This window comes from Nyctereutes procyonoides, unplaced genomic scaffold (assembly GCF_905146905.1).
Source record: "Nyctereutes procyonoides isolate TBG_1078 unplaced genomic scaffold, NYPRO_anot_genome, whole genome shotgun sequence".
Classification (NCBI taxonomy): domain Eukaryota; kingdom Metazoa; phylum Chordata; class Mammalia; order Carnivora; family Canidae; genus Nyctereutes; species Nyctereutes procyonoides.
Genome location: NW_026575028.1, coordinates 5496804 through 5522127, shown reverse-complemented (window position 1 = coordinate 5522127; position 25324 = coordinate 5496804). Strand labels below are relative to the sequence as shown.

Sequence of the window (25324 nt, the reverse complement as noted above, 5' to 3'; positions counted from 1 at the left end):
GGAGGGGCTGGTTCCTGCCACGATGTGGGGTGTGAACTAAAGAATATCGTTCTTAGCATTATGCTCCCTCCTCTCCTCTGGAAGGCTACCTTTCTGCACTGAAGCAGTATACACATATGGAAAATATGTTAAATGGACTCTGCTTGGGTCTTTCCTCACCTTAACCTTTGCTTCCCTTTTGTTTATTTCACTGTGCAATTTTCACTGCCTGGAGGCTACGGTTTGCCAAGCATAAAAGCATTATCTTTATTTTCCCACTTTCTAAAATAAAGTTGGACTTAACTACTCAGCGACACAGTTTCCATATCCCCAAATTTTCCATTCCTACCTTGTCCATTCCACATTTCAAACTACAGCTTTTTACGAAAATTAAGAGCAGGAACAGCAGCTGCCCGATTGCTAAGGGCAGAGGTGAAATATCGCCCAGAATGTAAGATGAACAAAGAGGGAAGAGTAGTATTTGCGACGCACCCACCACACTTGGCAGGCAGCAGCTAGGTCATTTCACTTCTTGGATCTGTTCCCCACCTTGTAAAATAAAACACTCATAGGGTAAAGGCCAACAGAGCTAATATATATAAGGTGCTAAATTCAATAAATGAACACCATTTATTGTGAATAACAACAAATTCGTCCTGGAGTCGGAAAGAATTCTTTATATTTCTTGAAGATAAGGTATGGATAAGCATTTGCTCCAGATTGGTGAAGGAGCACTGTGTGTCTGGCGCCAGCGGGGGAGTGTGGAAGACAGACGGAACCCAGAGATCTCTTTGCCATCCTGAGAAAGCTGAGGAGTCCAGCACTGGCAACCAAGGGCCCAGCATCATCTCTCAAACTTCTGTAGCATGTCCTGGTCACTGCCCCCCCAACCTGTCTAACCCCCTGACTATTGACTGGAAACCTTCCCTGGGCTCCTCCTCCAAAGCCCAGTCCCCAGGGGCTGTGCCCCCAGGTCACTCACCACTTGCCCAACAAGCCCGGGGGTAAAGGCTAAAGGCATAATGTTTCTAAGGGCACTTCCATTTCAGTAGAGGATTTCAGAAACCTGAAACCTTACAGTCTAAAGAAAATTGATCTTAAATAAAGTCAAAGCTGGTGTGGGGGTAAACAAGGGGAACAAATGACTATAGGCAAATGACTCTTGGCTGTTCCTTGGGAAGGTCCTGCATCAGAGATGGACAGTGGGGCCCACTGTCAGTTTTCCTTCCGCAGCTGGAATAGTTGGCTTGTTCTCCATTTAAGCACCATCTGAAGAAGGGGACTTGTTCCGAGAAGCCATGTTGGTGGCTTAACACCATCCTCAAACACCCTATCTCAGGTCTCAGGTGCCCTCCGCCCTCCCTGGCCCCCCCTGCACTCCTCACTGAGAAATGTGGAGGTGCAGAATTTAAATATTATTTTCCTCTTTTTTCTCGTGGAGAATAATGAGTTGAATCCAGCCCGTTGTTATGGGATGCCCCTCCACTACAAAGGTCCTTCAGGAGCTACTGGAGGTCATGTTTAAAAGGTTTTCTCAGGACCCCTGGGTGGCGCAGCGGTTTGGTGCCTGCCTTTGGCCCAGGGCGCAATCCTGGAGACCCGGGATCGAATCCCACGTCGGGCTCCCGGTGCATGGAGCCTGCTTCTCCCTCTGCCTGTGTCTCTGCCTCTCTCTCTCTCTCTCTCTCTCTCTCTCTCTCTCTCTCTCTGTGATTATCATAAATAAATAAAAATTAAAATAAATAAATAAATAAATAAATAAATAAATAAATAAATGTTTTCTCTAGGAGGCAAGGGGAATGAGTCAGAACCCCTCCACACATAGGGATGGTAGCTGCATGCTTGCCTCCGTGGAAGACCAATCCTATCCAAGCACGTGGCATAAAGAGCTTTTTTTTTTTAACCTCAAGTATCATTAACATACAGCGTAATATTAGTTTCAGGTGTGACATAAAGAGCTTTTGTTATCTAAAGAGGATGGCAGAAAAAAAAAATAAAGAGGATGGCAGGATTCTCCGCTGATAAAGAGACTGTGTGTGTGTGTGTGGCCGGCGTGGGGGAGGGAACACACACACAATATGTCTGAACCACTAAAATCAAAAAGAGATGCCAGCCAGGTGTCAGCAATGAGGCCTCTTTAACAAGAGAGCTTCATATGACACAGCCATTTGGTGAAGACTTCCTGGGGAAAGTCGTGTAGAAGACCTTTGTCCCCAATAAGAAACACAGCACCTCCTGGCCAATCCTGCCCAGCTTTCCTTCCTCAGAGGCTCTATTTCAGTGCCATGGGGAGGTCATCAGGGTCAGTCCACCTTCCACTCCCAAAATATGACCAACTCCTTGATCATCCCCACATTAGCCACACCAGCATCCCTGAGAAAGATGGTCCTCCAAATGAGGAGACAAAGCAAAAGAACCTGATCTGGGGCCATACAGAGTTTTCCATTTTGGGGTCACCAATAATTCTGTTTCTGGCGTTCAGCCTTCCCTTCCAGCAGCCTGAAACCTCAAAAAACAGTTCTGGAAAAAATCCTACAGGGAAGGCTGGGGTATTGGGCAGTCACCTCTACTGGACTTTCAGAGCCATGGGACTGAAGATAACATGCCTCGAAGGTCACATTTATGTACATTCCAGCCAAGAACACATGTACTGGTTTTCCCAAATAAAATGAAGGTTTCACGTAGAACACATTCTTCGATCTAAATTGTAACTGACAATGGCCAGCTCTTGATCTTAGGTATCTCTTACTTAAAGAGATAAGTGACTACAGCAGTTACTCAAGAAATGAGGGACCCTGGACCCCATTCCTTTGCTCTCTTCTGGATTCATCTGGGACAGAGCTAAGAAGCTAAAACTCTCTGGGGTCAATCATATCCCCCACTCCTGGAAAGCTCTCTGGGGCCTGTGCCTAACCCTCCTTCGGGCTCCCCTTCTTCACAGCTTGGCTAGTGTCAGTTTGAGTTTTAACCACAGATTGCCCATTCTTAACTCGATAAAAAAAAACCTAAGCGTGAAGCCCTGTCTTGTATGAACAGTGTCAGACAGTCCACTCTGTGATGGTGGAGACAGAACTAACTCAGCAACCTCCCTTCCTTGAGACGGCACTCACTCCCTGTATTTTAATACTCTCCTTCAGCATCGTCAGGAACCATTCTTGGACTTGCAGAAGGCATGAGAATTTCCTATGAGCTGATGTTAAGTGAGGAACAGGAAAATGTGTGGTGGTGCTATTACCTGCAACCAGACACGCCAGCCCCACACAGCCCGTACCTGCCAACTCTCCTGAGCAGCAGGACAGGACAGTGCCTGGGACAGGGGTGCAGGAAGTGGTGACCTGGAGGGAAGACGAACCTGCCTCAACCCCAGCAGGGTTGCTGGTGCTGGAAGGTCAAGCTGAGAGAAGGGAATAAAGGCGCGGGGGGGGGGGGGGGGGCAAGTTAAAAGGCCTGAAAAGAAAAGGGGCAAAGCCAGAGAAGAAGAGAATTATAGTACTTCCAAAGGACACAATCACAAGACGACATGCAGAGGCAATGACAGAAGCGGGGTATCTGGGGGTCCGAGGGGCTTTTGGAGCCCAAATAGCCGCATGCCCTCACTGTACAGCTCGAGAATGGAATTGAAGCTCTCTTGTCCCCTGGTTACATCGGGTTAAAAGCTAAACCTGGCTTTAAATGGGCAAGCCTCCAACCTCAGAACTCCTTCCCCTAAGACCCTCTGCTTCTTCCCAGCTCTAAGGACAGACATATATGGCAGAGAATCTCCAAGGAAGGGAGACGTAGCCCAAGTGGCTGGGGTGGGGTGGGGGGCACTGACAGCTCATCCAGTGAAAAGATGCTACGTGCATGCAAAGTGCTGTGGCTCTGGGACCTCTGCTTTCCTGCAGCCTCCGAAAGCACCAGTCATTGTGTTTAGATGCCCCAAATTAAGCTGATTAAAAGGAAAGCCATAATGCTCGTCTGTCAGCCTGGACAGGTGGCACTCCACAGTGCTGGAGGTCGGGCAAACCTCCAACTCCGATGATGATAGGCCCCCTCCCCAGCCCTGGCCCGCCAGCCCCAGAGCCCTGACAGCAGTGTTTGTGATCTCCAGCTCGTGACACGGGTCTCCGACTTCCTCTGCGTGCTGGCTCGGGCTCTGCGCCCTGCACCCTCCTCGGCTCCCATGAATGGGCCGACGGAACTCCTACCGTTAGCCCTCAGTGTAACTGCATCACGCCATTGTCACCACACACGCACTGCACTCAACAGGGGGACAAAGGCTGAATGAGCCCCAGACCCGCGGCCAACTCAGGCAGAGACAACTTAGGAAACTATCTCATTCTTCCTTTCTTCACAGGCTGTTTGGCTTATTTCCTTGCATACCAAATGAAGCCCGCAGAAGAAATAAGGCAGGACAGGGAAGCCTGAGCTTGTGATTCGATTCCGTCCCCCTCTCTGTCCCCAGCCTCCCCTCCAGCCGCTCTTCACAAGGTCCCCCACCACAGGCCCCGTCAAGTCCCCTAAGGACAACCCCAGACCTACAGGGGCCCTTCGGAGAAGGTGTGCCAGGAGCATGTCTGTGCTGCTCACCGAGGGGGAAACAAAGACACGGTGCCCAGGACCCAGACAAGAGCAGGGAGTCAAAATCGAGACTTCCTCCACGGCTCAGCGGATGGGATACTAACAACCCGCTGACAACCAAGATCCTAACACAACAGGGTGCCCCTAAGGAAGGGGTGTTCTGGAATCTTCTCTGGGCAGTATTCAACAATGGGACAGGGTTCCGATGTGACCCAGGTAGAAAAGGATGAATCCGGTGACCAGGTGACCAGCTCTGCTCCCAATGAATATCTCCCAACAGCCTCACAGCATCATCGCGGCCCATGAGCCTGACCTTTGCTTTCTTATTAGTTTGTAAAACTGTGTCGTGTGAAGGTGACATGTTTTGCTCAGGACCCTGGCATGTAATTAACGCTAAGAAATCTAAGGGCTTTCTGAAAGACCTGGGGAGACCAAAGAATGAGCAACACACTCTAAGCCCATCTGCCTGGCCTTTGTGTCTTCCGTTCCTTCCTTCCTGCTTCCCTCCCGCTCTTCAGCATCATTCCCAAGACTCTGCCAGGGGCTCTGGATAAAGAGCGCAGTAAAAGTTGGTTCCCGTTCAAGAGGCTCTATAGACAAGTGAACAGTGAGATAAACGCTGGCACAAAGCACCAGCCGAGTGCCGAGGGGACGGAAGAGGAACCCCGACTCTGCCTGGCGAAGCAGGGAAAGGTTCACCGGGGAACCAGGACGCCCGGTCCCTCCTCTCAAACTCACCCTTGGCAACGGAAACCCCGGTAGAAGTTCCCCCAAAGCCAGCACTGCCTCGCTGGCTGGCGTCTGTTTTTAGCAACACTTATGACTAGAAGGAAAAAGTACTTAAAATATACCACCCTCTGAGACTTTTATTCCCTGTAAAACTGTCAGGCTTCTCACTCAGCTTTCTCTTTGGAATGAAGCATTCCGGTTTATTTTGGCAACCAGAGGGAGTAACAAAGACCAACTTTCTCAGAGCGGCATGGGTCCCTCCTATCAAAGCTATCTGCTGCCGGCCAGTGAGCCAGAGAAACTTGTGTGCCTACTCAAAGGAATCGAGGGGACCCTCTTTCACCAGTCTGATCCCGATGATGCATGGAGAGAAAACACCATAAGCTTGAAGAGGTCACAAATAACAAGGCTCACGGGGTGCGCACAGAACTGCGGGGGTTCCAGGGCACCCTGTCAGCGCTCCGGTTCCCTAGTCCCATTCCACGAGAGCCGATGCGGCACAATGTGGTCCTGTGTACCTGGCCTCTCCATGGAAGAGCCCAGCACACACCTGTGGGCATCTCACAGCGTGGGTCTGACAGCATTGTGTGTGCATGCATGCGTGCGTGTCTTAATTGTGGCAAAATAAACCGAACATAACAGTGACCACCGTATCATTAAGGATGCTCACTTTGTGATGCAACCATATCCACCATGCATCTCCAGAACTTTCAGGTCATCCGTAAGTGACTCCATACCCGTTAAATAACTCCCTGCTCCTCCCAACCCCTGGGCCTTGGTAACTAACCCGTTTGACTTTCTGTCTCTACGGACGCGACCATCTCCTATAAGTATCTCCTGTAAGTGGAATCATACATTTGTCTTTCTATGTCCAGCTTCTTTCACTCAGCATGTTTTCAAGGCTCGTCCATGTTGTGGTATGTGTCAGAATTCCACTTCTTTTAAGGCAGACTGACACTCCATGGCACATACATACCACATTTTGTTTCTCCATTCCAAGGGAATTTTCTATCGCTAATGCCAGGAGGCTTGCATTTCACATTAGGCCTGGTGAGCTCTCTCCCCCAGGTTGCTTCCCTATACTGCATTTATCATGAATACTTCAGCATTCATTTCTTGATGATCTTCACGTGCTAGGATTTTGCATGCTTTACTTTTGATTTGCCATACAGTCACCAAGCTCCTTGAAGTCAGGAACATCATCTCCTCTATTTTCCATACAAGACGCACCCGCCCCAGTTTCTATCTTGGTTCCATCCAGGCCTTGCTCATCATGCAAGTCTTCAACAGTGAGCCTTTAATAAATGCTTCCAGAAATGAATGGAGAGTAAGTGCTTGAGACACACCACTTCTTGACTCATGAAATGGCAAATGAGCTCAGGAAGTAAAATGTGCCTCTCTCCAATACTAATGCTTTCTGAATTACAGTCCTGTCCTTTTCCTTCACTCTGAGCTTCAGTTCTTCAGGGAACACAGCCTGATGGATGGGAGGAGACCTATAGCACTTGAAAGCCAGCCTAGCCCAATGCTGCTCAAGCCTTTTTACTAAGAACATTCCTAGGGGGAGAGTGAGCAAGCCTCTAGGGCCCAGAGGAAAGTTTGGAACTCATATCTGAAAAAGTGCTATGGGGTTTATATTCTCTTCTGTTCATGCTTAGCTTTTAATATTAAAATGTTTAACCGGAGGCCCACTAGGAGGAGTGAGGCACACATGCATTTCCAGTTCAACAGCTGGGATCTAGAAGCCCTCTAGCCAGCCAATGGGTTTTGTATCCGTTGAACCCCGACTGACAGCTAACTTGGATGGACTGGCTACATTGTATCTGAAAGGGGCAAGCAGTTTCTCCAGCATAAGATGAGACACTGGTTTGCAGTCTGGAAAGGCAATGGAAGAGACTCAGTGGCACCTCAGTAGTGACCTCTGTCCATCTGAAACTAGTAAGGGGCGATAAGGCCAGAGACCCATGGGGCAACCCGCCAATCAGAGCAGGTCTATAAATATCTGAAAGAGGTTACAGTGCCTGGGGGTCAGACTCTTGTCACTGACATTTTTGTCTCTGGGGGTCGAGCAAGAGCTTGTCTTAAGCTGGTTGCTGGTTGGGAGTCCTTTTTGTAAGGCAGCCTTAATAGGAGATGTTCAGAAAAGGAAGAAAGCTTATCATTTCTATAAATATTAAGTTCTGTCCCAAGATTTGCCTCTGGAGGATTAGAAAAGCATTCTTCACGTGAAGCACACTGGAGGGGTCTCTTCGATTTGCGTTTTAGATACCAGGTGGTGGTACATAGTCGTATGAGCCCTTTTTTTTTTTTTTTTAAAAAAGCCCATGCTTAGGACCTAGAATTTTAAAAGCATATTTAAGAACGCTGGGTTTGGTTCCATGAGGCCCTTCAACACTTCCATGCACTACTTCCTCAAGACAGTAATAAAGACCAAGGCAAACTGCAGGTGGGAAGGTGAGAGAGCCAGCAAGCTGTGGTCCTCACTCTGAGTTGTCAACCTTCTGCTCAGCATCCCGGATGGGGCATCAGTCACAGGCCGGTAAGCCACGCTATCTCCTAACTCAATATATTCCCATAGCAGGGCACTCAGGAGCTACCTGGAACATCCAGAGGGGCGCTTCGTGATGTTCCCCTGCACCTTGATGCTCTCCGTGGTGCCACATGAGGGCCTCCCTGCTGACAAGCCTCTCCAACTGCCTTTAAAAAGCAGAGGACTTTCTTGAACAAAAAGCTTCAGAAGCTACAACAAGGGTGGAATACAACGTTCCGAGACAGGGAGTTGGAACTTCCAGGTTCTGTCCCAGCTCTGCTACTGCTCCCACCCTACCCCCTGTGCCCCAGTCCTCTGCACCTCTCATGGAAAGCCTCTACCTGCCCCTCTGACCTCTCACAGCCACCCTAGCTTAGACCTTTAAAGGACTGCAGTCTCCTACCAGCAGAATCAGAGCCTCACTTGACCCTGGTCTCTCAAGACCTTTCTTCTAAGGAGCTTCAAATTCTGGCAAGCAGAACTACATCCTCTGGGCAGTCCACGGGGCACAAGGGTGGAAAAATCTATAGCTAATAATAGTTCCTTAAATTATGATGGCTCTTTATTCTTGTACAAGTACTTTTTAATCCATTACCACATTAAACAAAAGGGGAAGTGAGAGGCGGGTGGGGCTGAGAGGTGTGTCAAGGCCAGACACCGGTCTAGAGGTGGGGCACCTCTTGGATCCCCACCGCCCCCGCCCCCAGGGCAGCAGCCGGCTCTAGTCCCTTTCTCCACTGTGTCTCCGCCCGAGTGGGTGTAAGCAGAGCACGACACTGTGGGGGAGAGGCAGCCTGAGGACATGTATATAAATGGACATGAAACAACAATTCAGACTCATGGGGAAGCCCACACCACGAAGGAAAATTAGTAAACAGCCCTCCTCCCACCTTGTGTCTGCTTGCTAGGTTCTCTTCTCTATTTTCTGGCACAGAGGCTTTCAAACCCTTACAAGGAAGCCTCACCTACTGAATTTCGTACTACCTTGGATGTTGATCTTGGAAAATAGAAGCCACCACCACCAAAAAAGAAAAAAATATACCTCCCAACACATCATCATCCAGCCAACTGTCTCTTCCTGAACTGAGGAAAGAGACATCTGGTTTTAACCAAGAAGATGGCGTCCACCTACCACATCCGTGTTGGTGATCTTGGCCAGCAGATCCACCAGGGCATCGCCGGTGAGGGAGCTCACGTCCTCATCCTGCTGCAGCCCACAGATGGCGGCTCCCACGCTTCCAGTTGCAATCATCGATGGCGGATACATGGCGAACTTAAAGTCTGCGAGAATGAGAGGCAAAAGGTCAAGGCACAGGAAGAATTTGGATCTGGGGGCTCCCCGGCCTGAAGATCCTCAGAAACAGGATGGTGAAAGGTCAGCTGCACAGGTGACTCCTCACCCTACAGACACATCCTCTCCTGAGTCTCCCTTCACAAGATATCCTTTATTTATTTACCATTACTGTGGCAGGTCCAGAGCTCCAATGGAGAGACTGAGACAGGGAAGGTGGACAGCTTATCTGAATACACAGAGTAATTTTCAGAGAGGGGACTCATGTCCCCAACCCCTCACCCCCATGAGCCTGTCTGGGGTTGGCACGTGCAAGGGGCAGGAAGGTAAGTGAAATGCAGTGTCTCTGCAGTCACAGCGAGCAGAGCTGGGAGGGCTGAGGTAAGACCAGACAAGGTAACCTAGGCGCCGTACAAGTGAGACAGACCAAGGGATCTAGATGGTGGAAGGTGGGGAAAGTATAAGCAGGTAAAATGATATGAAGAATGATAATCCTGATGTAATCTTGCCCCTATTATTTGTGGACAGTCAAAAGACAGATGGCCCAAAACAAAAGATGATTTTATTTTATTTTTAAAAAAAGGGGGGTGGGGGAGAGAAGCAGTAATGGATGGAGGGCATGAGGGCCAAGTTTCACACAATTCCCAACTTCCAGTCCAAGACCCTCAGAACATAAGGAGAGAAGGCAAGCACCCAGTATTAGCCACTGCACCCTAACCACATGGATGGCTTTGTTTAGGTTGTATAGCTCTTGGGCCCAAAGGTCCCATTTTCTTGCTGGGGGAAAAAAAGAGCAGTTTGCTAAGAGAAGTACAAAGTGAGAATGAGTTGAAGGAGCTCAAACCCTCATCCACTTTCTTTTCTCCAAAAGCAAACAGAGGGTATGTCCCTATGTTCCTGTGTGCCGGTGAGGGCTCAGCGTGGGAGACCAAACACCTCAGTTTCCTGCATGTTCCCACAAAGAGGCTGGGTGACCAAGATCACCTACTGCCCAGTTATCAGGAAGAGATAAGGGCACCCACACCTGACTCCTGCTGCTGTTCCTAATGCCCGCTAATGCCCCACGTATACAGTCCCGTCGGTGTAACATGCCAGTTCACCCACACTCCTACCAGAGAAGGTGCTCGTATGGTGGATGAGGAAGGGCAGACCCCTGAGGTGACACACTGCCCTTACCTGTGCCTTGTTCTGATATGTTAGAGAGGTTACTGTCACTCACTTTAGTCAGTCCTGGAGTGGAGCAAATCCTCCAGTGCGTCACCTCTGGTTCTAGCACTACTGCAGTTGCCCGTATAGAGCTGGGCAAGGGCGGAGGTGGGTGGGGATAGTGAGAGGGACGTACAGAGGGAGGACCTGGGTCACACACTTCAAATTCTAGCAGGCACATAAGGTTGAAACTATAAAAACAGATGAACCTAATGCCTTCCCTTCTTCTTGTCCACTGCCCTATTAAGCAACATATCCCATTAAAGCCCTTTTATAGATGACCCCACTGTCCAGCGTCACGTTAGTGGTGTGCTGAGCAACACTACTGATCACTGAACCATGCACACACCTCCCATCTTGGCTGAATCCCATGCACGGAGCAAGCCTGGCCGCCTGTCAGTCTGTCGGTCTCCTTGGCTTTCTTTCCTTAGGCCGCTCACCATTTCTACTTCTTGAGGGACACATATCGCCGCGTTCTGCCCAAAGCCTGCTGGCCACCGACTCCTCCCGTGCCTTCTCTCCCCACTGGATGGTGCCAACGGCGGCCTCCCTGCCTCCTGCTCTGCTGTAGGTCTCCTCCACATGGGCTCACAGGACTGTTTCTCTGCCCAATAACCTCGTTAGCTTCCCCCTGTGACATTCATAATACAGACGAGGCAGCCAGCCCATGGCCTTGGGCCCACAGAGGCCCTGGGTGGGAGCATCTGGCAGGGAAGAACAGGAGGATATCCCTGGCCATCCTTTTCCTCTGTCCCAGGCCTCAGACCAGAGAGAACACCTCATAACGTGCCTATCTTTTGTTGTCCAATTGCACACAAAACAGACTCCTAATTTTAGCAAACTAATTAACTTCTGGAAGCCAGGGGATGTATATGGGTGGTCCCGGGATATGGCAGGTGCCAAAGTGGCGAGAAGGACTATGCCTCCTTTCTTATTTCGCTAGGAAAATGCTGAGGATACTGGGGATACTGTCCCCTGCCTCCCAAAAGTGGGGTCACTGTGTACAAGAGCCTAGCTGCCCCTCGGCGGCTCAGACCAGGTAGAGCTGTCCCTGCCAGGGAAGAGCTGCTGGAAGCCAGGCCAGCCACTGCGCAGCTCTTCTGCACGCACCCCAGTAACAAACCAGGGTCTTCCTCTAGATTCCTGAGCACCTGCTAGGCTCTCCTCTGAGGAAATCTGAAGGAAGTGACATTAGCACTAAACCCAGATTCCATTTGTCTGATAAAGGGTGGGGTTGAGGGACACCTGGGTAGCTGGCCCAGTGGCTGGGCATCTGCCCCCTGCTCAGGGCGTGATCCCGGAGTCCCGAGATCGAGCCCCACACCGGGCTCCTTTCATGGAGCCTGCTTCTCCCTCTGCCTATGTCTCTGCCTCTCTCTCTGTGTCTCTCATGAATAAATAAGTAAAATCTTTAAAATAAATAAATAATGGGTGGGGTTGGATCGGTGTTTTTCTAACTTCCAGTTGCACTCACTGTTGGGTCCCAAAATCCATTTGCAGTTTGTTTTTGTTGCTGTTTAACTGAACAGAATAGGATAGAAAGTATCAGCAAGTAATCATGTAGTAAGAGTAAATATTGTCTTGAGAAACTATTGTATCAGTGTGATGGACATTTATCTATATCCTGAGCTGTGCTATAAAATGTATTTCTTTCTTCATGGTTTGGGTCAAAAGGTTAGAAGACCTTAGTCTTGCTAATCTCCCAGGTGCCTTCCAGCTCTATGTTGTTCTTCCTTGAGGATCTAGAATAAGAACCACTCCCAAGAAAAGAAGAATCAACAGAATGGAGCATGGTTTCCACCTGCCAGCATCAAAGTCACAAGGCATCTCTGTCCACAGAGCAGCGCTAGTTCTGCATGGCCTCTGGGGCTGCCCCAAGACCACACTCAGGGACACCCCCTCTCTGTTGGTAGGAGAAACAGCACAAAGAAAAACACCAGAATAGAACAGCTGAAGGGTCATGTCCTTGCACTAGCTCTAGTTACCTAACCTCTGCACTCACCCGTGGAAAGTTTCACCCAACCCATGCAGCCACTCCTGGAAGCCTTCAACTTTGGCTATGTAACTTTACTGAAAAGTATTCAAACATACCCACTGGGGCAGAGGGAGTGGGCAGAAACATCAAATGCCATGTCTGCGTGCTATGATCAAGACTACAACCTTCCGGAAACATAGGAGTAAAAATACGCATATGTAGATGGTTGAAGTAGGAGGAGTCCCAGAAAATGTATGTAAACTTTCTCACTGTTAGACGAAAGAAATGTAAATGATTTTGTAAGTTCTTCTCTTAATGTTACTTTATTTCAGCAAAAATAAAATGCCAAGTAAAAATCTCTCAGAAATCTCTACCTGTCTTGGTCAAAAATACCAACAAACAATATATATCTTGGTGCAGAAGGCATATTCATGAGCGAGGATCTATCTATCTCTACCCTCCGCTGCCCACCAGAATGGTTAAGAGGTGACTTCTGAGACCCCTCTTTCCTCCATGGCAGAGTGAGAGGCAATTAATTGACCAGTGAGCCATTCCAACAGAGTCATTACAAAGTCGTCACTGTTCCAGGAAGCATGGATTAATCCCCACCCTCCTCACCAGATGTAAACATAGTAATCGAATACAGAACTGTGCATTCTAAATGCCTAGGTGCCTCCGACATGGGTAGCTAGTAAAGAAACTTCTCAAAAGCAAGGGAGTGCTCGAGGCAACAGCAGCAAGATACTCAGGGAGACTCTCTAAGGACATGGGAAGGATTTGAGCCAATCAGCTCCAAGAACTGGAGGGTGTAGTATGGGGAGGCCAATGTCCTACCACCTATCAGCTGTGTGAAGATAGGCAAGTCACCTGACCTCGCTGAGCCTCCATCTTCTCACCAGCAAATCAGGAGAATAATTATACCTACACCTCATACGGTTGTTCTGAGGACAGGACTAAAATAATCTATGTAAAAGCACAGCGCCCAGCTCATGGTGAGCAATCAGTGTCATACCACCACGGTTTTGGCCCCAGGAACCTTCTATGGGACTGTGAGGGGTGATCCTGACTGTTGGAGATGCTGTTCAGCATCAGCAGGCACAAGGAGGAAGGTTGCGCTGCATCCCTGGGACACAGGCGGATGCTGACAGCAGGCCAACCGTGCCGAGACTGCTGGGAAGAATGAGGGCTCTGTGCCGCCTGGAGAATCTTTCGCTATCACTTGTGTTCTATGTCCCAGAAATGACCTCATCGAGTCTCCAAAGCCTCGTGCTGGTTTGTTGGGAGTGGGAGAAACCGAGGGCCCCCATATGATGAATGGAAGACAGAGGTTGGCAACTCCCTTTCAGGTGCCCCCCCATATTCACTCAGGTGTGGTTCACCCAGAGCTGAGGAACAATGCCCACATATTAGAAGCCTCTGAAATGACCTCCTGGGGAAGTGGTGGAGGCAAGGGGCACACCTTAGGGGAATCCCAGCTCTATTGGTTGCTTACTCATCCAAGTAGTAGTGGTGAGGTATTAATTAACAAAAAACGTAAAACTCATCTGTTTCAAAACACTTCTTTTACAGGTGAATCAATGAATTCTTTTCCTTTTTTCTTTTTTGGGAGGAGGAGTAGAGAGAAAGCATAATCATGCAAAAGCGGGGGTGGGAGTGTGAACAGGAGGGCGCAGAGAAAGAGAAAATCTTAAGCAGGCTCTACACCAGCACAGAGCCAGATTTGGGGCTCGATTTCACAACTCAGAGATCATGACCTGAGCCAAAATCAAGAGTCAGATGCTTAACCAACTGAGCCACCCACACGCCCCAAATCAATGAATTCTGGACTTGTCTAATGCTCAATCCTGGGTCTAGGGTTAAGGTCAAGACTTGTTGGACTGTGGACTTCATGCTCTTTATAACTTACCAGAATGTGAATAGCTCCTCAAGGCTACCTCCCACATCCCACTAAGGAATACAGTGTGATCTTCCTATCAGAAGTGCAAGAAAAGCCCTAAAAATCAAGCCCTGGCTCAGGAGTCCGAGAAATGGGTTGTAGCCATGGCACCAGTAAGCTCTGTGACCTGCACAGCCCACTTAACTTCCCAAGCCCACCACAGGCACTCTTGGGGGCCCCACTGGACTCCTTAATCTGGGCAAGGACAGCGAAGGCTCCATATTCATCAACTTGGTATCTGCATGCCCTAGTAAGATGTCACTGTAGAAAGACTTCTGAGCTAAGCTGGTCTGAAAGCACAGATTAGATGGCTCTGCACATCAGTTTAGCGCCGATTGTTTTGGCTATGGTGAGGGAGACCTTCAAGTCCAAGAGTGACCGCTTTGCTCTTGATCACCACTAGGGGGTGAGAGATACTTGCCATGAGGCTTAAGAGAAAACAGGAAAGGGGGGGCAGTGTCTCTCATTTCCCCCATCCCTCCCCCCTCCTCCAACCTGCAGCAAGGTGGAAGTTAAAAAGGCCAGAATCCCAGGCGCCTGTTGGCCAAATGATGATGTGGGCAGCACACACCTCACCTACCACCCCGAGATAGGTTTAGGTGGTTTAGCACACGGGATGGGTCTGCCAAGCCAAGCTAATGCCCATGTGACTCCAAAAGCCTAGGTGGGAGGGGAAGGAGTGGGAGATGGCTGGAGAATAGCAAGCAGCCTGTTAGTCATTCATTTTACAGCCAGATGGGAAGTGAGATAACCCTGTCACGCTGCCTGTCCCCACAGGGTGCACTTGCACTGCCGGTTGAACGCGCCCCTTCCCCCCCTCAGCTCTGGGCCCTGTCAGCTGTGGAGGCAGTGCAGAAGCTCAGAAGAGAGGGGAAGGTGCTGTAAATTCTTCCCACCTAGCAACCACCAGGGCAAACCTTCCTTTTTATATAAGGGGCCGAGTCACCTACCCTGTCTGGGTCCCAGCTATCATTACAATACCTCATGATGGAAGGTCATGAAGCACCCTTAGGTAGGGAAAACCAGGAAGACCGGCAACACAAGGCACAAGGGTTATCTTCATCATTGGTGCTCGGGCCTTGGGGTGGTGACATGGTGCAAAGAGCCTAAGCAAAGCTCCTTGGGGGGGGGGGGGCAGGCAAAAAGAGGGAGATGTGGGGCCTCGGGTCAGGAGGCAATGCACCTCCACCCTACCCCCACCACGTTGAAACTCAATGTCATTGTCTTTTCTAGACTAACTGGAATCATCTGTTGAGCATGATATCATGCATCAAGAATCTTCCAGTGCCAGAGTGCGATCCTGAGTCATCTTACATGGTCCTTCTTTCCTTGTTTACAGACCTGGGGGGCTCTACCATCAGGGCGGCAACCAGGAAGACACGAAGGCTCAGTTCTGCTTCCCCAGGACCCAAAGCCCCGGGAAGGGGAATGCCAGAGGCTGACAGTTATGAAGGTCTCCTTCTCACCCCAATGCCTCCGCTGACCATGACTGGCCCCGAGAGGGACACTGTGCACAGTCTTAGGCAGTCTTTCCCCCTAGAAGCCATTTTGAGCTGAGGAGGGAGGGGGAAGGAGGGCACCTCGCCGCCTTGCCACCATCTTACCCTCTGGCCAGAAAGGAAAACTGCAGCTCCGCTCCCCTTCTCACGGCCCCTCTCTGCTCTCCTGCTCTCTCTTCCCCTTTCACACACACACATGCACTCCCCGCACAGACTAGGGAACCACTGCCAGCTCTTTCACAACCAACTTTTCCCATAAACTAGCCACACAGCCTTAAGGGTCGGCTACCCTGTCCTCAGGACCCGCTGTAGGCCTGCAGAACCCCAGCTACAGGTGTCTGCTGGGCTTCAAGGCAGAATATTGAGGACTAGGGGACCAGGACAATAGTGTGAGACACAAGGAGCAGAAAGGACGATCTCCGCATCCATCACCACCTACCTTTGGTTCTCAGTCCCTTTGCACTTACTACTTGCCAGATGGCCTCAGGCACTCAACCATTTGTCACACCCGGGCCCCCAAAAGGCAGCATCTAACTGGAAGATGTGTCCTCCAAGAAAAACAGCCCTTGGCTTTTATACTGTCAGGACAACTGCTATAAAACTCCACACAGTAAGGATGCTATGTAATTCAGTCATTCAGACTCAAGCACCCATCGAGAAAGAAAAGCCTTGTGAGACACAGCCCTCCTTCCCAGATTCTGAAAACTTGTGAGAACCCCTCTCTCACCCTGACCAGTCCACACCTAAGGCTTAGTACTTGACTTGTGGTTTTCATTAGATTGGAGTTGTTCCTTCTATCTTTCCTCATTTCCTGTCCAAAGTTAGCTCCGGTCTCCCAGAAGGCAGTCTTTGTGACTTCCCATGCCACCCCTTAGACTTGTCTTCAGTGCCTGAGTTCCGTGTTCCCTACTCTGGCCTTGGAGTTGGCAGCCACGTCAAGGATCTAGGAAGGAAGGCCAGAGTGGGGGATGGGATCCCCAATTTGAGAGAATGGGCCTTTACAGAATCTGGGGATCTGCCCATGCCTGGGTAATTCCACTCACCATCTCTATCCCAATCAGAGATCAGAATGGAGGGATGGGTGGACAGACCCTAAAAGATCTGTCAGTCAAGAGACAAGGTCAAAGCAGAACTCTGGCTAACAGCTGGGCAATGGGGGAGCTAAGGGTCAGGGGGTCAGCCGTCCTAGGGCCAGAGGCAAAAAAGGACTGGTTGACCCCTCCCCCACAGTGAATCAGGACAATGGAGAGGAAGGGACAGCAGGGCCTGGGAGACAAAATGACAAGTCAATGAGGGACTGACCTCTAGGGCCCCAGGCCAGACAGCAGGAGAAGAGAGGAAGCAAAAGAATGGTGACTGTCTAAAAGGCAGCAAGGTATCCACGGGGGCTCTGAAGAATGGCCCCCTCAGGGCTGCAGGAAGGGCAGTTTACCCTCCCACAAAGGGGCACAGGATGCATACACATGCCATGGGACCGCCTGGATTGGGAAGGGCAGGACTACAGCAAACCAGTAGAACAAAACCTGTGCCCCTCTAGGATCAATTGTGGATGTCTAGAAATCCTACATTCAAAGCCAGTCAAGGCAGAGCAAGGGGTTCTGCCGGCGGAGGATGAAGGCAATGGGAATAGTTAAAAGTGGGAGATGGAGACACGTGCACAATCGGTACCACCTCGGTTCACAAAGTGCCTCCTTTCTGAGTTTAGTTTTCCCAACCACCCTGAAAAGGCCCTAAGATCGTGCATCCACAGGTGGGTTTTGCAGAGGGAAGCTGAAGTTCACAAAGGTGAAGCAGCCTGTCCAAAGTCATCCAGTGAGAAGTAGCAAAGTCTGACCTTTTGACCGAAAACAGAGCATATACACTCTTGCCTACTGTGTGATCCATCTGTATTTACTCACGAGTAACATGTAACAAGGTATTAGAAAAAAGTTAGCCCCAGAGTCCCAACTATAAAATTCAACAACTCTTGGCAACCTTGGGATGAACCCTCTGCACCCCACCCCTCCCCACTCCTCCCCCCACCCCCCATCCCCAAACAAATGATCTGCCCAGATGGTTGGTTCTATGACGTTTCTCCCCTGGATGATTAAGGCCCCAGGGTCTCTCCCATGGCCACTACCAAAAAAAAAAAGGTAGAAACTGGCCCAGGTTCAGTTTAAGGAGACCTGTCAACCCTCTGCCTTTAGTTTATTAGAGAAATGCAAAGCATATGGGCCAGTGAGAACTATGTATCAATTGTAGGACCAACATGGTGGGTGGAAAGTTCTTCATAAGAAAAAGCCAGTTGTGACTATCGTGTGAAAGGTTGCAACCAAAATCAAAACACCAGCACTTGAAGGAGTGCATCAAAACTCAGTGCTCAGAACGTGAGTCCTTGCTGAGAGCCAGCCAGGTTTACTCCCCCATCCAGCAGAGGGAACAGCTACATGTATGTGCCCCACAGTAGAAAGAACTCCTCCGGCCTTCCCTTTATTGCTTATCAGGGCAGGGAGCGAATTTATCTTGACAGTGTTCTTTTAACCTATATTTGCCCCCACCCCCCAAAGTTCCTCTTGGGCTTATCTCCAAACCATCCTTTTCCTCAAAAGATTAAAGATTTAAACACAACCAGAGAGCAGTACATATAATCTTCAAAGAGCACTTTAGACATCATAAAGAATATTTTAACAGGCATTATTTTTTTTCCCTTACCACACCCGTCCTCATAAACCATTTATAAGTTGAGCGGAGAAAAAGAATGTACCAGGCTCAGATAAAGTAAATAAAATAGCCCAGGCATGAAACCTGGTAGTCTAGGTTAGTGGGACCACCTATCGCCTAAACCTCTTAAGCCCATGCCAGGTAGTACCCCAGGCTGCCTCCCCTTGACTACCCCCTCCAAAAGGACTCTTCAGCCTGGGTGTGCTTCCACTCCCCCAGGACCCCCGACCCCCCCAAACCCCCCACCCCCCACTGTGGCCTGCTCCTACCGGTGGCACACAGAGCAATGAAGGTCTGCGCGTGCTTGCGGATCAGAGACAATTTCTCACTCGGCTGCGGCAGCTTCCGAAGGATGTGCTCGATGAAGTCGTGAGGGGTTACGGCGGCCAGGTTCCACTTCAATTTCCCCAACACCACCAGCTCCCACTCCTGATGAGGGAGGGAGGAAGAGAAAAGTATAAAACCCAGAGGCTGACCTGTTGTTGTCCCAGGACTGGGATTGGGGATCCAGACCAGTTTTAAAGACACTCATTTGGACGCTGTGGGATGGTGAGGTGGGCCCATTTGTCCCAGTACCTCCCCCACCCCCAAAGCTTGGAAGTTGTTGACATCTCCTTAGGCTTCCAGTGTCAGGCTCGCTGGGCAATAATGAGAGCCCAGGTGGCTGTTGCCAAGATTCTACTTTCTGCCATTTCTTTTCCTGTCTGGCTCCCCGCTCCCAGCCAATCCCAACCTCCAAACAGTACTGTTGCCTGCCCATCCGGAAGGCTGAACCTACAATAAGATACTGCCAAGGTCATTGTGGCCCTTAGGTAGTAATTTATTGTCTGTGTCTCTACCGCTGGATTAATAGTCTTTTTAATCCTCGGGGCAAAAATGATGCACACAGATAAAGCTCAAAATAAGGTTCCTGGGCCCAACTCCTTGGCAACCAATTAGCTTACTTGTAGCTGGTGCCAGAAAGCGCCACTTCTCTCTGCTTTAAAACTTTCCCCTCTACAAATAATGCAGAAGTCTTGGGAAAAGGACACGCAGCCACAGAGTGCCCTTTCACCTAAAAGCTTCATAGGCCTTTGTCATCATGACTAAAGGACCCACCAGAGGGTCACTAGCAACCCCATGTTGCAGCTAGAGGTGATGGGGCAAAGTGAAAGCGCTTGTACTAGGTCACGGAATCCCTCCGTTCAAAGCTGAGGGTGGCCAGTGCAACCCCCATCTCTCAAGGGCTTCTCATCACCAGCCCACCTCGTGAGAAACCTCTTTTCTCCCTTACTGGGATGCATTTGGAGAATTGTGCTCAAGGTAAACCAAGCCAAAAAGGAAACCCTAAGAATATGTGCAATCAGAGGGAAAATGGGCCTATCCATTCATGCCTTCATAAGAATGAATGGTGGAGACCTGCCTGCCTGTGCACCCTGCTCCCCCATTTGCCCTAAGAGCCCCCAGGCTATCTCCCATTTGCTAAGCCAGCAACCAGAGCCCCAGCCCCCCTCTTGCAGCACTAAGTGGCTGTGTGATTTGGGGTGCCTCCTTTCTCCCTCACTGGGCATATATGAGGACTCCTCCAGATCCCAGCTTTGGGGATAAATAGATGGGGAATGGGTGGGGGGGGGTGTGTGGAAGGCAGCGTTTTGGAGGAACAGTATTAGTTAGCTTGGCTGGTCCTGGAAAAATTGGGGTGTCCTGAAGAACACCATGGCCCACCATCACACTGAAACAAATGAACCACATGGAAGACTCATTCTCCTGGTCTCCCATGAGGAAAAGCAAACTGGCAACGAATTCTAACAAACTTTCCTTTACATGCTTTATAATGTTGGCTTTGGCTTTTTACAGGACGTTGGGGTGGAGGGGAAAAAAAAAAAGATAAAATTACTAAACCACCAGTGTCTTCTAAGATGGCTTGAAATTCCAGCCCTTTCTTCTCGCAGGGGAATGCGAGTGTAAACCACTCGTCTTGTACTATTATTAAAGGAAGCAGATCTCCCAGAAGAAAGCACCTTTCTGGGCCTCCCGGACCAAACCAGAAGCAGCTGAAATCTGGCAGCGGTTCAAAGGTGAAGTCATTCAGGCCCCTCTGCATTCCCTGCAATTCCTCCCCCAACCTTGCACATGTCTGCCACTAGATGGCAGCCCAGCCCCAGAAAGGAAGGCCCCTCACAAAGAGCTCCGTTCTAGCAGCCAGCCCCGGCCCTACGGACTTCACTTCGGGCAGGCCTTGCCAGTCCGGAGGGGGAGGGGCAGCTAGAGGGGGGCCCCTTTGCAAAGAGCGCAGAGAAAGGTGCGCGCACCACTCCTGGTGGGCCTGGGTGCCACTCTCCCAAACCACACTGCCGCAACATGGACACGCTTTTAAGTGCGAAGCTGCAGGGAAAAAGAGTTAGACTGGGTGGGAAAAAGGTTTGTTGCCAGAAAACCAGTCAAGACAGGACCCTTGTCATGGCAAAGAGGTCACAGCCCCGCTGGAGCTAGGAACCCAGGCTTCAGATTCCTCCAATAAAAAGGCCAAATTTTGACTTGGCTCCAAAGTCAATGAGCTGATATTTAGTTAACAGCTACTATGTACAGGTATCTTGAGAGTTTATCCATTGATGTTACCTTTGAACTGTAGATTCTTAGGACACACAGAACAACACACTCCTATCATGTGGGCACATTCCTACCATGTGAGAAGTCGAACTATTTTCTTAGAATTCAGTGGATGAGAATTTGAATTTAATTAAAATGTTATCACTGTGTTCCAGGTTTCCCCTACACACATATACACAAACACACACAAACACACACACACACACACACACGCAGACACAACTGTAATTGAATTTCACCGACACAACAAATGTCTTGGGGTATCTGGGTATCTTATTCCTGGATGTAGCCTCAGTGCTTAGTATAGTGCCTGGCACATAGTAGGAACACAAAAAAATTCGTATTTAAAGCGTTATTTCTGGGAAGTGTGAAAATTCCAGCAGTGTGGTAATTTGGGATCCAAAGGATTTGTTTGGGGAGCAGGAGTTAGAAGCTCCCCAGGCCTGGAGAGAGCAAAGAAGGAAGGAGGAATAGAAAGGAGATTGTCATTACCAGCAGCTCCTGAGGCTTGATGGAGTTGTCAGTGTAAATGCACAACTTCTCTGCGGTCAGAGGGATAGTCTCTTTAAGTTTGGAGGCCAGGAACATGCAGACAGCACCCAGGAGCTGCAGATGGGTCTTAGGAGTTGGGACCCCGGCCAAGAAGCGATCCAGGTAATTCATGGCCAAAGGGAAGACCTCCTCTTCGCACTTCTGTTCCTCACAGACCTAAGATGGGAGCGGGAATGGGTTGGGTGGGGGTGGTTGGAGGGAAGAATATCAGGAAAACACACATACACAAAAAAAGAAATGAAAAGGCATAACCTATGGAAAGAAGCAAAAATATTTAATTTTTCAGCGGGGAGGGGGAGGGGAGTAGACTATGTGATAAGAATAAAGATGAGGAAAACGGGGTAAATCTAAATGGTCGGTGCTGGGGTACTCCCCAGGAACGTAAGAAAGAGGTGAACTCAAGATCCGAACCGAGGAGGCAAACAAATGCGCAGTAGCCGCCAGGCTCGGCGACGCTCCCTTTGGCTACTGACTTCTTTGCTCCCTCTAACTCACTCACACTCTCTTTTTTGGATTTCGTCATCTTTTCAAAAAATCAATAAAAATATTCTGGAGGCTCCGGGGGTCTTCTTCTTGGTCTCATTCGGAGCCCCGGACCCTGCTCTATCATTCCCGACAATTGAAAAAAATGTCCGGGGGCGTCCTTGCGGCCCAGGCGCCGCTATTGGGGGGGTGGGTGGGGAGAGGTGGGGAAGAGAGGGGGGAGGGAGGAGAAGAGGAAGAGCCGCAGCCTCGGCGGCGGACTCGGAGCCTGGGGAGACGGTTTCAAAAAATAATTAAAAATCGAGGAAATATCCTAGAAAAGCCCTTTTGGCGTGAAAACCCCACAGAGGAACCAGGCTTCCCGAAACGGAGATTTCGGGTGCCGGAAAGGTCTGTATCTCAACCCCTGGGGCTTTGGATCCCGAGGGGAAAGTTGGAGGGGTGAGCGCCGCGGCGGGAGTGTCCGTCCGGCTGCGGCCCGCAAGGGCAGAAACTGGGGACGGTGGTGAGGAGCCGGGGGAAAGGCGAGGAGCGGGGCGCCGCGGGAGAGCACCGGGGGCTCTGACCTCTCCGTTAGGGGCGCCCCGACATCCCCCCTACACACACCTCCTCCCCCCTTCCTACCCCACCCAAATCTCCGCACCGAGAAAACTGGAAAGCCAAACTGTAAGTAACCTTCGTGAGGTGGGGGCTGGGGGAGAGGGTACTATTGCAAGTGGGGGGGGGGGCGGGCTAACGGGGTGCGGGGGGCGAGCGGGCAACGCTTTCCAGCCTTTCCAGCCGGAGTTTGCAAAGCAACATGGCGAAACCACGGCAGGTCCAGAGCCGTGCATACGTGGGCACACGGCTCGCTCGGCAAAGATTTGGAGCAAGGGTAAAGAAGTGGTTCTTTTGGGTTCCCCTAAAACACACGTTTCTTCATTGCGACTTCCGGGGCTCCTGAATTCTCCGTTTCTCTCCTCCTCTCTCCTCCCCCCTCCCCCCCCCCAAGTGCCAACGCGGAGTCGCAACCACATGCGGGGACCTGAGGCTAGGACGATTTTGCTCTGGCCTTTGGGGGGCTGCTCTTTTTTACTTTGGGGCCCCGATTCCACGCTCCCACTCCCATCTTCACTGCACCGAAAGCAGCCGCAGCTTCGCAAAAGACAGATCAGGATGGGGGTGGGAAGGAGAGGCAGCCACATGCAGGCACACGCGCGCGGGATGCTCCCCCACCCCCGCCCCAGGACAGTCTCGTTTCTCCCAGATTTTCCTCCTCCCCCCCTCCCCTCCCCCAGTTCTTCTAGCATCCTGCAGGGAACAGAAATGAAGCCACGCGTCTCGCCAAAGGGCGCGGGGTAACCTCGCGCGCGGGAGTGCGGAGGCGAGCGCGGATCCTGCCATCTCCCAGTTTTAGGGTCCCTGCGCTGGGGGCGGGGGTGGGGAGTGTGGGCGTCTATCCGGGTGGGGACAGACGGAGTCCGTCTGCAGACCTACCTCCAGCATCCAGGTGGCCACCATCCTGCGCATGTAGGGCTGGATGTCCTTCTGTACGCATTTGAAGTAGGAGCACTGGGGAAGGTAGCGCTCCTCGATGGTGAGCAAGTTCTGCAAAACGCGGTCGTCGTAGAGCAGGTTGGCGTCCGGCACGGCCCTGCGGACCGGGTCCACCTCGCAGCACAGCAGCTCCATGGCCAGTCGGGTACCCGCTCGCTCCCCTGCTTTCTCCGGACTGGAAAAGTTGGGGGGTTTCGAAGGGGGGAGGGGAGAGGGTTCCCCTTACCTCCTTCCTTTGGCTAAATAGGGGGTTTTCGAGAGAAAAGTTATGGGGCAGAGAGAGACAGAGGCTGGGGAGAAGAGAGGAGAGGGAAGGGCGGTGGGAGAGGAGAGCCTCGGGGGCTGCTAACTCTGCCTGCCCTCCCCTTCAAACTTGTCTCACTCTCCCCTGCTCGCTCTTCTCTGCTCTGCGAGGCAGTGACGCAAACTGGCTGGGCAGTTAGTTCTCCTCCCTCTCGCCTCGCTCCCCTCTCCGGTTCCTCCTCCCCTTCCCTCCCCTCTCGTCCCTCCCCTCCTCCTTTCAATCTCTCCGTCCCTCCCTCCCTTTCCCCTCTTGTTATTTAGGAGAACAGCAGCTGGCCCGACCTAACTTCAAACGCGGTCCCCCGCCCCCCCACCCCTCTCCTTAGCTCTCCGAGGCCCTTTCCCTCTATCCAGCCCTGCATGCCAGGGGCCCCGAATAGGGGAACCCACAAAAAAACCCCACCGATTCCTACTTATTCCCTCTAATTTCGCACATTCTGTGGGCGTATCGTGCCAAAATACGACCCTCCAACTTTGGCTTTTTCAAAATTGACCTTTCCATTCCTGCCCATGCATGTAAGATCCGAGAATGACGAGTGGATCACTTGAAGATGGGGTGGGCTCCTGCAATTTAGAAGCAGATCCCTTAAGTGAAGAATAAGGAGGGCGATTTTAGAAAATAGCAACCTCGGATATCCAGAGATAAAGATTCAGTCCCGGACGTTTGAGCTCCTGGATCACTTTGGGCTGTTTCAAAAGCCCGATTAAAGGGGCCAGAACAACGCCCCCCCACCCCACCCCGCCTGTGTGTGCGAAGAGGAAGGAGAGGAAGGGGTGGGTGTTAGGAGGGAGGGGGCGGCTTCTCCGACGTGATAGAATGTGACCCTGAAGCAGAAACCCTCCCCTTCTTGGGGGCGCTACAGGCGCCATGGGGAGCAGGAGAGAAGAGGTCTGGGCTGCCGCAGGCTGGGGGGGGGCAGGGCTACCATCGGTTCTTCCGCGGCCCGCGGCCACGCAGGAAAAACCCGCTTCCTCGCCCCTGCATCTGCTGACAAGCCGCCCGAGGTGTCTGCGCCGAGCGTGGCCACACTGATACAGCTTTCTAGGAAATAGCCCGGGAGGGGGAGGGGAGGAGAGGGGGGCGAGGGAGGGATTAGGTTTGGCTCCCCCTCTCTCCCCCTGCGCAAACACCACCACCCCTTCCTTTCCGCGGAGGCCCGAGACTTCCATCCTGTGTCCTTCGCTGGCATCCTCGCCGACCCCTCCGGGTTCATGCCTCACCCGCCAGCCAGGGCTTTCTCCCCGGGAGCCGGGTTGCGGTGGGGACGCTGCCAGCGCAGTCGGCTCTGACATGTGCTCTAACGCATCCCCGGGTCAAGGCTGCTTTTACAGGGGATATGGTGGCGTTTCCTCACCTTCTTCCTCCCCCCCGCCCCCCCCCCGGGTTTCAGTGTAATTTCACTTGGGGGGGAAGGGGAGAGAGCCCAGCGCCCCCGGCAAGTTGGCGGAGCTGGCA

The 25324-nt window shown here is 51.1% G+C and overlaps 1 protein-coding gene across 1 annotated transcript in view; it reads right to left on the bottom strand.

Moving 5' to 3' along the window:
• CCND2 (cyclin D2) overlaps positions 1–24013 on the bottom strand; it is a 30258-nt gene extending 6245 nt beyond the window's left edge. Inside the window, exons 1-4 of the mRNA XM_055315450.1 lie at positions 23506–24013; positions 21487–21702; positions 18675–18834; positions 8931–9079 (exon numbers count right to left, since the gene is read on the bottom strand). Of these exons, the coding sequence (XP_055171425.1) occupies positions 8931–9079; positions 18675–18834; positions 21487–21702; positions 23506–23700 (720 nt within the window). The 5' untranslated portion in view covers positions 23701–24013. The remainder of the gene's footprint in view (positions 1–8930; positions 9080–18674; positions 18835–21486; positions 21703–23505) is intronic.
• Positions 24014–25324: the final 1311 nt, after the last annotated feature.